At 39.1% G+C, this 12,703-nt stretch overlaps 1 protein-coding gene and 1 pseudogene across 2 annotated transcripts; both read right to left on the bottom strand.

The window, feature by feature from the left end:
• Positions 1-3,070: 3,070 nt before the first annotated feature.
• Positions 3,071-5,156, bottom strand: LOC122094255 (L-type lectin-domain containing receptor kinase IV.2-like). 2 transcript variants are annotated; one of them, XM_042664999.1, is made up of 2 exons: positions 4,888-5,155; positions 3,071-4,182 (listed from the first exon to the last, which is right to left on the bottom strand). In XM_042664999.1, the coding sequence occupies exons 1-2, from the start codon at positions 5,111-5,113 to the stop codon at positions 3,221-3,223; spliced, it is 1,188 nt and encodes a 395-aa protein (XP_042520933.1). In that variant the 5' UTR covers positions 5,114-5,155; the 3' UTR covers positions 3,071-3,220. The 2 variants fall into 2 exon arrangements, with proteins under 2 accessions (XP_042520933.1, XP_042520932.1); XM_042664998.1 differs by having other exon boundaries at positions 3,071-5,156.
• A 2,276-nt stretch (positions 5,157-7,432) lies between these two features.
• Positions 7,433-9,624, bottom strand: LOC122093273 (annotated as a pseudogene).
• Between the last annotated feature and the right edge of the window lie 3,079 nt (positions 9,625-12,703).

Genomic DNA, 12,703 nt, shown 5'->3' on the forward strand with positions numbered 1-12,703 from the left:
AGTGAGTATGATAGTTGTGTTTATTATAAAGTGTCAAGTGATAATTCCATTATTTTGTTGATGCTTTATGTTGATGACATGCTCATTGCTGCAAAGAACAAACATGATATAGTCTCTTTGAAGTTTTTGTTAAGTGCTGAATTTGAGATGAAGGATCTTGGTGCCGCTAAGAAGATCCTTGGCATGGAAATCCTTAGAGATAGAAATGCAGGTAAACTTTGGGTAACTCAGAAGAGGTATATTGAAAAGGTGCTAGAGCGTTTCAATATGGAAAAGGCTAAGCCGGTTAGCACTCCGTTAGCTGGCCACTTCAAGTTATCTGAAAGGGAATGCCCTACAACACATGAGGAGGTGGAGCAGATGTCTCAAGTCCCTTATGCTAGCGCAGTTGGGAGTCTCATGTATGCTATGGTTTGTAGCAGGCCGGATTTGTCTCATGCAGTCAGTGTTGTTAGCAGATACATGAGTAATCTAGGGAAGGAGCATTGGAATGCAATTAAGTGGATCTTCAGACACTTGAGCAAGACTAAAGATATAGGTGTTATGTTCAGTGGCAAGGGAAGTTCTACAGAATTGGCAGGTTATGTTGATTCTGACTATGCCGGTGATTTAGATAAGAGGAGGTCTACTACAGGGTATGTGTTTACATTGGCTGGTGGACCTATATCATGGAGGGCGATGCTTCAGTCTACAATTGCATTGTCCACTACAGAGGCAGAGTACATGGCAGCAGTTGAGGCTGCCAAGGAAGGAGTCTGGTTGGCTGGACTGGTTCGTGAGTTGGGGTTGGAGCAAGGAGGTACAGTGTTACATTGTGACAGTCAGAGTGCCATACATCTTGCAAAGAATCAGGTGTTTCATGCAAGGACAAAGCATATTGATGTGAGATTTCACAAGATCAGGGAGCTTGTGTCAGAAGGCAGTATTCACTTGAGAAAAATTCATACAAATCTCAATCCTGCAGATATGTTTACAAAGCCAGTTACTACAGAGAAGTTCGAGTCCTGTTTGGACTTGATTAATATTACTCATTGTTGAAGATGAGGGACGCACCAAACAGGTGCGGGTTTGTACCTCTAATGAGGTACAATGATGAAGACGTCTACAAGTTATCTTTACAGGAGGCTCGACAGAATTCAAGCCAAGGTGGAGATTGTTGGTGTATGATGTCTTGTATTCCGTCGTAGTTTAATCTAGGGAGTATTGGTGCAGCACCTAGACAGGCAGGACGCCGGTTAGCGGGCCGTGGGGGTTGCAAGGGGGGCAGGAGGCCCCCCTGCACAGCAGGGGGTGTAGGGGGGCGCAGCCCCCCGCTCGAATTTTTTTATTTGAGGGCAATTGTAGTTTAATCCGGATTAGGTTGGAAATTGTAATTTGATCCGGATTAGGGTTTTTTTCCGCTATATATTTTGTAACGAGGGTTTCTTTCTCTGTAATGCAAGCAATACTGAGAGGTGTGAGGACGAGCGCTGTAACCCTATTCTCCATTGATAGTGAAGCAGGATCTCATCTCACCGGGGACGTAGGCAACCTTGCCGAACCTCGTAAAATCCGTGTGCATTGTTTGTTTTGTTTTTCCATTATCTTCTGCATCGTTTTAGGGTTGCGTTTCTACAGAAGATGGCCCCAGTCATCTGTCATGCCAGAAGTAAATTGATTTACCATCACCTGTCATCCATCTCTCGTTACTTCTGACAAAATTCGACATTTTTTTCACACCTGGCCAAACAGAGGAAGCTTTATACCCCCTTTTCAACGAGCCACTAGTAGTGAGGAATTTAGCTTGAAAGAAATTTCACATTTTTGATTTTTTATACCTAATCTGCCACACTTGTTCGCTAAGAACAACCTTGTCCAAGAGAGATCTATCTATCTCGAATTGTTGTTTATAGCGAATTCTCAAGAAAACATGGACACCACTTCTTTTCTTGTCCATTTTCTAGCGCATTTTGGATTTTGGAAAGGAAGTCCTCAGTAAGTATTGACCACAACTAAAGATCTATCCTTCCCTTTTTAGAGAAAATTGTGGTGGATCTTTTTTTCACTGAAGGATAGTTTTATTAAGAGAAAAAAACAAATGGAAAAATTTTCACAGCAAAAACTAATAGTCGCCACCTAGATCCCCGCCTTCGGCATTGCCATCAGCAGGGGACCAACTAGCGCATTATCAAAATCTGATAGAGGGATGACCCTCTACATCCATAACCAATTTTTCAGTAATATGGGATGAAAGACATTCATCTGAGGTGGATACTCCTAACTTGGTCACCTTCTTTGCCAAGTAGTTCGCAATGGAGTTCGCTTCCTTGAAGTTATGAGATATCTTCCAAGTAATCATCTCAAGATATGTCTTGAGGTGAATCCATCGCTACATACCGAACCATGGTATCTTCTGATGATGGATCAATGTCACAACCATCAATGAATCAGATTCTATCCATAAGGCAGAAACCCCCATCTGCTTTGCATGCAAAAGCCCAATCATGAGACCTTCGAACTCTACTTCAAAAACTCTTCCTTTCACACCCAAATAGACACTAAAGGAGCTTAAAAATAATTCATCCCTCAAAACACCTCCAGCCCTGCTCTTTATGAATTCCCTAAAGAACAAACATCAAAATTAAGCTTGACCCAACTTAGGTGAGGTCTGCACCAGAAAACCTTCAAAATTGGTTTATGACTAGTGTTTTTAATGGTTAACCCCAACCTTCTACAACACAATAAATCTGAAACCAATGAATTGTGGTGGATCTTAAAATTTAATGGTAAGTCAATTTGTGACTATATTAGGAAGCTTTCTTTTGTTATTGAGATTTATTATGCGTGGTGGGAAATGAATAAAAGCAAATGGACCTCCTCATCACACACTTTAAAGTTGATTCCAAAAGCCATTACTTTTGATATAAAATATAAACTTATCCCATTCATTATGCTAGCCCAGATTCTTTGAGAAATTAACATCTGGCCAAATGTTGAGACCTTCATCTTATTTTTCCAAAGACTAAATTGACCCTCAAGATAACAATCAGATAATTATAAACTAAAAAGTGTAGACTTCACAATCAAAACATAACAGTAATGCTACATACTCAATTATGTGACTTAACAGTGGATAAATGTAAATAGAAATTAAGAGAATCTATGAAATAAAACAAAGTTTCATAGAGAAATCACTAAAAACTTTTGATGGCACAAAAGGTGTGTCATCAATGGTTGGGTCTCATACCAAGCACGTTAGCTCTGGTGGAGTAACCTCTCCCTCCAAATAGCGAATAACTTGTCGCATATTTGGTCTTTCAGTTGGAATAGAGTGAGAGCAAAGCAATCCAAGTTTTAACACTAACTCCATTTCCTCCACTTCATAGTTCTTACCCAATTTTGGGTCCACAGTATCAAGAATTTTGCCCCTACTCCAACATGAGATCACCCAATCCACTAGCACCATGCACTCTTCAGATGCTTCATGCTCTATGGGCCTCCTACCACAAGCAACTTCAAACAAAAAAGCTCCAAATGCAAACACATCCACACTAGGGTTCGCCTTGCCAGTTCTACAAAGTTCTGGTGCAAGATAACCAATTGTCCCCACTACATGGGTGGTTTGAGGATCAGTTCCATGATCATGTAGTCTTGCAAGTCCAAAATCTCCTAATCTTCCATTTAGCTCCTTGTCTAGTAAGACATTACTGGCCTTCACGTCTCTATGAACCACAACTTGTTCCCATTCTTCGTGCAAATACAACAACGCCGCTGCTACGCTTTTGATGATTCGAAATCTTTGACACCAACTCAGCATTGTCTTTGTTGTTGTTTGATCAAAAAGGAGTTTGTCAAGACTCCCGTTGGACATGAAATCATAGACCAGAAGGAGTTCTTCCTTACGTCGACAATAGCCCAAGAGTGTTACTATGCTCCTATGCCTCAATTTTCCAATCCTAATGAGCTCGGCAATGAATTCTCTTTCCCCTTGTTTAGAATTGTGGGAGACTCTCTTCACTGCAACTTCGGTTTTGGATTTGGGTAATACACCTCTATAGACCATACCAAAGCCACCAGTTCCAAGTAGCTCCATTTTCTTGAATCCCTTGGTGGCGATGTAGAGATCTTTATATTTGAACCTGTAAGGTCCATAATCGAGTTCCCAATCTTCAAGCACTTCGGCAAACTTTCTCTTCCTTTTCACTATAAATCGGATGATGAAAAAGATTGAGATTAACAGTAAAGTAGCACCTATCACAGAAAATGTAACAGTAAAAAGCCCAAGTCTGGTTTTATGTCTAGTTTTAGGAAGATTAGGAAGTTGGGAGAGTGTGAGTTCTCTTGCTTTCCCATTCATTTTAAAACTCCATCCCAAAACATAATTGGGTACTGGCATGGCGTATGTAGCTGTGGAGAAGCCCACAAACATGGGATCCATGATGATCTTAGAAAGATCAATTTTGGAGGATAGAAGTGGGATAGTTGGTTTAGGGACTTTAATAGGAGCTAAAGTCACATTAAGTTGCTTCTCTGCACCATTATATTCCACCCAGAGTTGCATGGGTTGTCCACTGATGAGGCTTAGGTTTACATGCCGATTCTCTTGACCACTGAAGTAAGAAGCAGATGCATATTGAACAGATTTCAAGTCATTGATATCGATACCGACGTGGTTTCCATCGATGTCGTTGAACTCCTTGTTTTGAAGGCTATCCAGCTCGATTGCAATGATATGGTTGGATGATTTGCCGATGTTGGTAGGGTTGAAGAGGCCAACATAAGTGGCTGGTAAAGCACCTGGGAACTCTCTTGAGGGTGCAATCACAAACGTTATACCAGGGCCACCTACTGTTGTTAACGGAGAAAACATGGCAAATACAAAAGTAGTGGAGAAGGAGAGAGCAGTACCAGTGGAGAAATTCTTGAAGTGAACTGGATATGGGTAGAAGGCATGACCCAACCTTTGCAAACTGTTATTTGCTAACATTAGGAGGCCATTTTCTGTAATCTGGGATAAGCCGTCCAAGCTCATGTTAACTTCTCGAAAACCATTGTAAGTGAAACCAACATCTTCTTGTTGTGATGCTACAAATCCCTCTAGGAGAAGAAAAAACAGTACCACCTTAAAGGACATTATTTCATTTTTTTTTTTTTTTTTCTTCGTCTTTACTAAAAGATATGTAGAAGAACTTTACTTCAAGTTACTCGCAGCCCAATACAAATGAAACCTCACCTTCGACATTGCTATAAGCATAGGCCCACAAACGCCACTATCTTTGGAATCTTAACCTCGATCTAGAGGTAACATCAATCAAAAAAATTTGTCCTTCTTCACTAATTAATTGGTCTCCGTCTCCTCTTCTTTCTCAAAATATCTACGAGTGTAGACATTTTTTTTGACTTAGGGTGCGAACACTCATCACATCACGGCCGGCCATATTATTCTGATGACTCATGATTTTAACTCCTTTACTACTTTGAAATTTGAAGATCTAGAATCTGGAAATTAAGCATTTTTGTTTTACGGCTAAAATTAATAATTGAATTGCGACCAACCAACACAGGATGCCTTGTGAATTGGGTGCCTTGTGAATTGGGTAACATTTGTGGCCGATCGATCCTTCCTGGAATGTATCCTAGGTCAATCTTCAATAATTCAGGAACAACTATTACTAGAGCAATTGATTAGTTCCAATAAATTGCAGGAGCATTGGTTTTCCCTACTCAATAGCTTTGGAAGCTGAAAGTCAAATTTAGATTCAAAGGTGAGTTGTAGCACCACACAACTATTACTTATTAGATTGTCCACTATACTTGAATTTCCAATGATTCTCTCTTTTAAAGGGATGAAAAAAAATAAAATAAAATAAAATAAAAAGAGAAAAAAAAATAAAAAGAAAAAGAAAAAGTAGGTGAAATGAAATTCCTTCCAAAAAGAAAGGTAGGTGGAATGAAATACATGAGACGAAATAGGTGAATGGAACAGCTATACATAGCATCTAGGATCCTTTTCTTTGTGACAAAGAATCTCCTTGTTCCTTGATTTGTATGATTGAAATTGGTTCAATCTTCTTGGTGTCCCAGCATTTGTGGCATCCTATCTCGTATATGGAGAGAAGTTAAAACCATTTGTAGAAAACAACCACAAAACCTAACCGAGGGGGAGAAAAGAGTGTTTAGGCGATTTAACGGTGGAGGATATAGCGGCGCCAGTGGTGCCAAACATCATCACTTAACAGTGGTAAATTAAATATAACCTCCACTAAGAAAGAATATAATAATAGATATATAGCTACGGTAAATAATGAACAATTACGGTCGCAAAATATTGATATTTAGTAGTAGAAATATATTTAGTATACAAGCGTCGGAGGCAGTAATATTAGTTTAGAGGAAATGGTTTGATTGGTTTTTAGGGGGGAGTGTGGCTGTTGCATCCAAACACATGGGGTACTTAAATGACTGGCTTGTCTCCCATAAAATGAAAAATGATGCCTCTGTTGATACTTCCTAGTTTGTTTTCATTAGCTCTCATACGTGCATAGAAACCACACTCTCCCATAAAAAACACTTTACCATTATTTTAATAGGTATATGAGTGGTAAATCTTTACCACTGTTTATTAGAATCATACAAGTTGTAACCTAGGATTGCAATTTTGGCCATCCACTAAGATTCCTAAACTTGCAAACTTGAGCTTGGCTGCAACGACCGTTTAATTAAATTGAAGTGCATATTTCTCCTAAAGTTGCAAATCTTGGATTGTGGGTTTCGTATAAAATCTATCCAAAAAAAAATATTTCGTTATAAATGAGGTTGTATACCGACCAAGAATCATTATGTGGTACCAGTGTAGTGTACCATGGTCACCTAATTAAGCCTTTCATGATAAACTAGTCTTTGTAATGGATATGTCACCATATATCGCTACCAATACTTAAAAATACATTATATGATCTTACTTATATGGATGGAGACTTTGATGGAGGCTACTTGCTTAAGCCATGTGTCTTGTTGCTCTTAAGAAATTTCCTTCACTCTACCATTACAGCACAAAGCTTTTAGCACACTGAGAACTCATAATATGAAGTAAAACAAAATACAATTAATATTAAAATAACAATGAAATAGTGGAAGAAAAAGGGGACTGGTGTTGGATCCTCACATGAATGTCCAGGTGAACGTACATGCAGATGATCCATTCTCGTAAAACACTTGCTCTGGGGAGGTTTTGATTTCAAGATTTATATTACTAATCCTATCTAATTCTTTTTTTCTTCTTTTGGATGAATGAAAAGTATATTAAAGTAGGAAAGAAAAAAGAAAAACAAATACAACATACAAAGCCAAATTGGCTAGACCAGGGTGAAAACCCTACCCAGCCCTTAAGAGATTGTCCTCAAACCCCTATAAGAGGGGACAAACCCAAAAATTGGGGCGGGGCGGGGCGGGGCGGGGCGGGGCGGGGGGGGGGGGGCAGGCGAGGGGGGGGGGTGAGAAACAAACCAAAGAAGGGAGGGATACATCCTATCTAAATTACACAAAACTAAACGTATAATCAGATAGAATCAACGTCCTCCTGAGAGTAGAGAATCTGCAATCGATGATGATGGACTCGTTGAACTCCCAATATAAGGACACCAAATATATGAGTCACCTCCGGTACCTGCTTTTTTTGAAGGCAGAGAATCGCTCCGACTTATAGGAGGCAGCTCTGGTAATAGAACCTCTCCCTCCAAATACTGCACAACTTGTCGCATACATGGCCTTGAAGTTGGAACTGTGTGGGAGCAAAGCAATCCTAGTTTTAACACCAACTCCATTTCTTCCACTTCATAATTCATTTCCAATTTGGGATCCACAGTTTCAAGAATCGTCCCACCATTCCAACTTGAGATCACCCAATCCACCAACACAATACATTCTTCTGATGCTTGTGGATCAATTGGCCTCCTCCCACAAGCCACTTCTAGCAAAAAAATCCCAAACGCGAACACATCCATAGTAGGGCTTACTTTGCCAGTTCTAGAAAGTTCTGGTGCAAGATAACCAAACGTTCCCACCACATGGGTGGATTTAGGATCCCCTCCATGATCATATAATCTTGCAAGCCCAAAATCACCAAGTCTTCCGTTTAGCTCCTTGTCTAACATCACATTACTGGACTTGACATCTCTGTGAACCACAAGTTTTTCCCATTCTTCATGAAGATATAGTAACGCGGATCCCACGCTTTTGAGTATTTGAAATCTTTGATTCCAATTCAATGTTGTCCTTGTCTTTGATTGATGATCAAAAAGGAACTTGTCTAAACTCCCGTTGGGCATGAAATCATAGACTAGAAGGAGCTCTCCTTTTCGTCGGCAATACCCCAAGAGTGTTACTATGTTCCGATGTTGTAGTTTTCCGATGCTGACAATCTCAGAGATGAATTCCCTCACTCCTTGTCTTGAATCATGTGATACTCTCTTCACTGCAACTTCTTTTGAGGTGGGCAATATACCCTTGTAGACCTTACCAAAGCCTCCTATACCAAGAAGCTCCTTGTCATTAAATCCTTTGGTTGCTATGTAGAGGTCTTTATATCTGAACCTTTGAGGTCCATATTCAAGTTCCCAATCTTCAAGAACTTCCGCGAACTTTTTCTTCCTTCCAACAATAAATTGGATGATGAAGATCAAAATTAACACCAAACTAGCACCGATAACAGGAAATCCAATGGTAAAAATTTTAGGCTTTGGTTTGGGTCCCATTCGAGGAAGCTTAGGAAGTTTGGATAGAGAGAGTTCTTTTGCTTTCCCATTCATCTTAAAGCTCCACCCCAACACATAATGAAATACTGACAAGGCAGAAGTAGATGATGAGAAGCCTACGAACATAGGATCTACCATGAACCGTGAAAGATCAACATCCAAGGACAAGAGTGGGATGGTTGGTTTAGCAGGGACAGTAGTGGGAGCTAAAGTCACATTAAGTTGCTTCTCTGTACCATCATATTCCACCCAAAGTTGCAAGGAGTGTCCACTGTAAAGGTTGAGGTTCACTCGTCGATTTTCCTGATCACTAAAATAAGATGCCGGAGCAGATTTAACAGATTTCAAGTTGTTAATATCAATACCGACATGGTTATCATTGATATCATTAAACTCTGTGTTTTGGAGAGTATCCAATTCTACTCCAACAACATGGTTGGATGAGTTGCCGATGTTGGAGGTGTTGAAGAGGCCCATATAACTGCTTGGGAAAGCACCAGGGAACTTGTTGGAGGGTGAGATCACCAACACGATTCCAGGACCTCCTATTGTTGATAATTCAGAGAACATAGCGAATACAAAAGTGGTAGAGAAGGAGAAAACATTACCACTGGAGGAATTCATAAAGGAAACTGGCTTGGGGTAGAAGGCATGACCCACCTCTCTCTGTTTGGTGTGTACCAACAGTAGGAGGCCATTGTCTGTAATTTGTGCTAAGCCATCCAAGCTCATGTTAACTCCTCGAAAGCCATTGTAGGTGAAATTAAAATCTTCTTGTTTTGATACAATAAATCTGCTAAGGAGAAGAAACAACAGCAAGTACTTGAAAAACATTGCTTGCTGTCCAAGATTTTTTTTGAGTGAGGACTCAAGAGCCTTCTCTATATCAACATCCTAGTTTAATTGTTTTGTTAGAAAGATGGGATATGGGACCAAATCGGAGGAATTGGTATTTTCTTATTGATATGTTTGAAACTTGGGACCAATGGGATCAATGGAAGGAAGTTAATGACCAATAAAGTGGTGCCTCGATGCAGGCTGACACTTGGGGTCCTCCTAAGGTTCACGATTTGTCTTCTTTATTCTTTTTTCCTCTTTTAATTTGTCAATACCTTCTTGACTCTGCCACCTTCGTTTTCGAGGTCAAGAGGGGAGGCGAGGGGAGGCTGGACGGTTTCACATATGAGATTGTTACGTTCTTGATCTGTGAATTTGGAATTCATTTTCTCTCTCTCTGCATGTAGTAAATTTCAAATCCATGAATCAGCAACGTATGAGATTGTTCTCATATGTGAACCTGATCCGAACTTAGGGGAGGGGATGAGAGGGTCGGAAGGGTACGAGAGAGATTCACCTATAACGTTAGAGTATGATTCTCATCATGAGGGGGTGAAAGTCAAACGTTCAATAGGGTTTTAATGAGATGAGAGTATGGGGTAAACAAATATGATGTGAAAAGGTATAGGCATGAATCTACACAATAGTGTTACAATCATGGTTTTAAGTATCTCCGATATCGATACGATACCCTCCGATACGTATCTTAAATTTAGCCGGCCGATACGATACACACCGATATGATACATGGAATTTTTAAAATCCTTTCGTATCGATATATATCCTACAATACATACCGATATGCATCAATATACCACCAATACACATCGATACGATACGATATGCCTCGATACGACTTTATGGAAAATATAAAATTGAGGTAAAATGTACGTTTCGGTATGTATTGGTACGTATCGGTGAGTATCGGTATGTATATATCGGCACGTATCGATATATATCGGTACGTGTCGGTGAGTATCGATGAGTATCGATACGTATCAGTGAGTATCGGTATGAATCGATACAGTGCGCTACGGTCATATAATGGCCAAGATGGGTAATTTTTCAGAAAAACACGATTTTTTGAAGGGTTTTTGTTCCAAAGTTGCTATCAGTCATATTTCTCTCTAACTAAAGTGGAAATCAAGGTTGGGAACAAGGATTTTACATTTATGGGACAACTACAAACCTTGAATTCTTAGTACGATACCCTCAATTTAATGTTTATACATAATACATGTTATCAATAGCTTTTTTTAACAAATTCTTTATGCAAAAGTGTTTAAAAAAATGTTTCCTATCCATTTATGTGTGTATCTTTAGCGTATCTTAGTGTATCTCCGATACGATACGATACCCTCCGATACGTATCTTAATTTTGACAGACCGATACAGCGATCGATACCGATACTTTAATCCTTGGTTACAATAATCTTTTTTATTTTCATAACTAAACATAGGGAAAAAGAAAAATAATCTTTTTTATTTTTATAACTAAACATAGGGAAAAAGAACCGTAACAGGCATGGTGGCCCTTGCGCCAAGACAAATGGGAGCAAAAAATGATTGCCCTGTCCCACGTAAATGCGAAAATTCTACTATTATTGATAATTTTGTATGTGTTTCCATTAAGGGTGTCAATCGGTTTGGTTTCAGTTCAGATCCAAATGATGATAAGGTGGACCATAATCGAACCAAGAACTGACTCGGTTCCGTATTTAGATACTCAAACTGATTCAATTCGGTTTGATTCGATTTCGGTTCCAATTTGGTTATGATATGCAGTTGTAGTTCGGTTTTATACCTCAGTTTTAATTCGGTTATGAAAATGGTTCCACTTCTGAACCATGACTGCGATGGACCAAAGGCCACATTGGGCTCAAGTTATGGCCCTTATGGCCATTGCTAACTCCAAAATTATCTTAGCTTGTAAATATGTTATGATAAATTGTAAAAAACACTTAGCACATAAAAAAAAGAGCTTGCAAAAAACACTCTTGAATAATAAGAGCAATTCGGTTTGGTTTCAGTTAGAACCAATGGTTCTGACACTCTAAACCAAAACCAAGCTGAACCAAATAGCATACTCACATATTCAAACCGAATTTGAACCGAATAAATTTGATTCGGTTAATTTGGCTCAGTTTCGGTTTCGGTTTGAAATTTACACCCTTAGTTTCCATTGGTCCCTAGATTGGTCTAGAAACCACGATGCCTTTTATGGAACCTTTCCATATATTATCAAGAGACCAATTATTGACAACCTACAATACAAATAAATTGACTCAGAATGGGGATAGCCCACCAAAATAGCTTTTGTTTGGGTCGCTTCAATCCAAGGTCAAGTCTAACTAGGGTATTTGGAGCATAAATAATACCTCAATTTACAATCTTAAAAAAAGAAAAGAAAAATTGACAGTTAAATCTTCATCCTCCCGCATAACATAATATTATGATCACAATTTGTACAAACAATGTGTTTTGTTTCACCATTTTATCGTAACAGCTTTGAAAGACCAAAGATTTCAGGTTACCCACTTCATGTTTATCTAATTCATAATGCATTGAAAGGATGGAATTTCCATCCTCCCACCGTCCATGCTAGTAAAAATCTTTCTTTAACATGATTTCAGCCCATTAAAGAGTCTAAAGACCTTTATGGTCTCACTTGTTGGATCAAGATATCCAAAAAAAAAAAAATGTTGGATCAAGATAATATAGTGAATGTGGGGCTGATCAGTTGCTGGGCCTCATTAGGGTGGCAATGGATAGCAAGGTCATATCAGCTCAAGTTACAGTAGGTTGGGCCAGAGATGGATGCCTAATGACTGTAGCCCATCAGGAACCCATCTGAGCCCGGTCCCGTACTAGCAATTCCAAGCGCAGCAGAACATAGTTTGCTGTTTGTGAAACTATTTGTGCATCATTGTTCCCTATTTTAGATAGACTTCGAAAAATATTAGAATTGTGAAAGAGTAGGAATCTTTCTTTTACATGTCGACTTGAAGTCATTAGATCGATCTTGCAAAATTTATATGTTTACTTGTCTGACATTTTAGGGCTTCCAGTTCCATCATGTCTAAGATAGAATCCATATGTAATGTATTTTTTTTTTTTTTTTTTTTTAGAAAGGT

Source organism: Macadamia integrifolia, chromosome 11, assembly GCF_013358625.1.
Source record: "Macadamia integrifolia cultivar HAES 741 chromosome 11, SCU_Mint_v3, whole genome shotgun sequence".
NCBI lineage: Eukaryota > Viridiplantae > Streptophyta > Magnoliopsida > Proteales > Proteaceae > Macadamia > Macadamia integrifolia.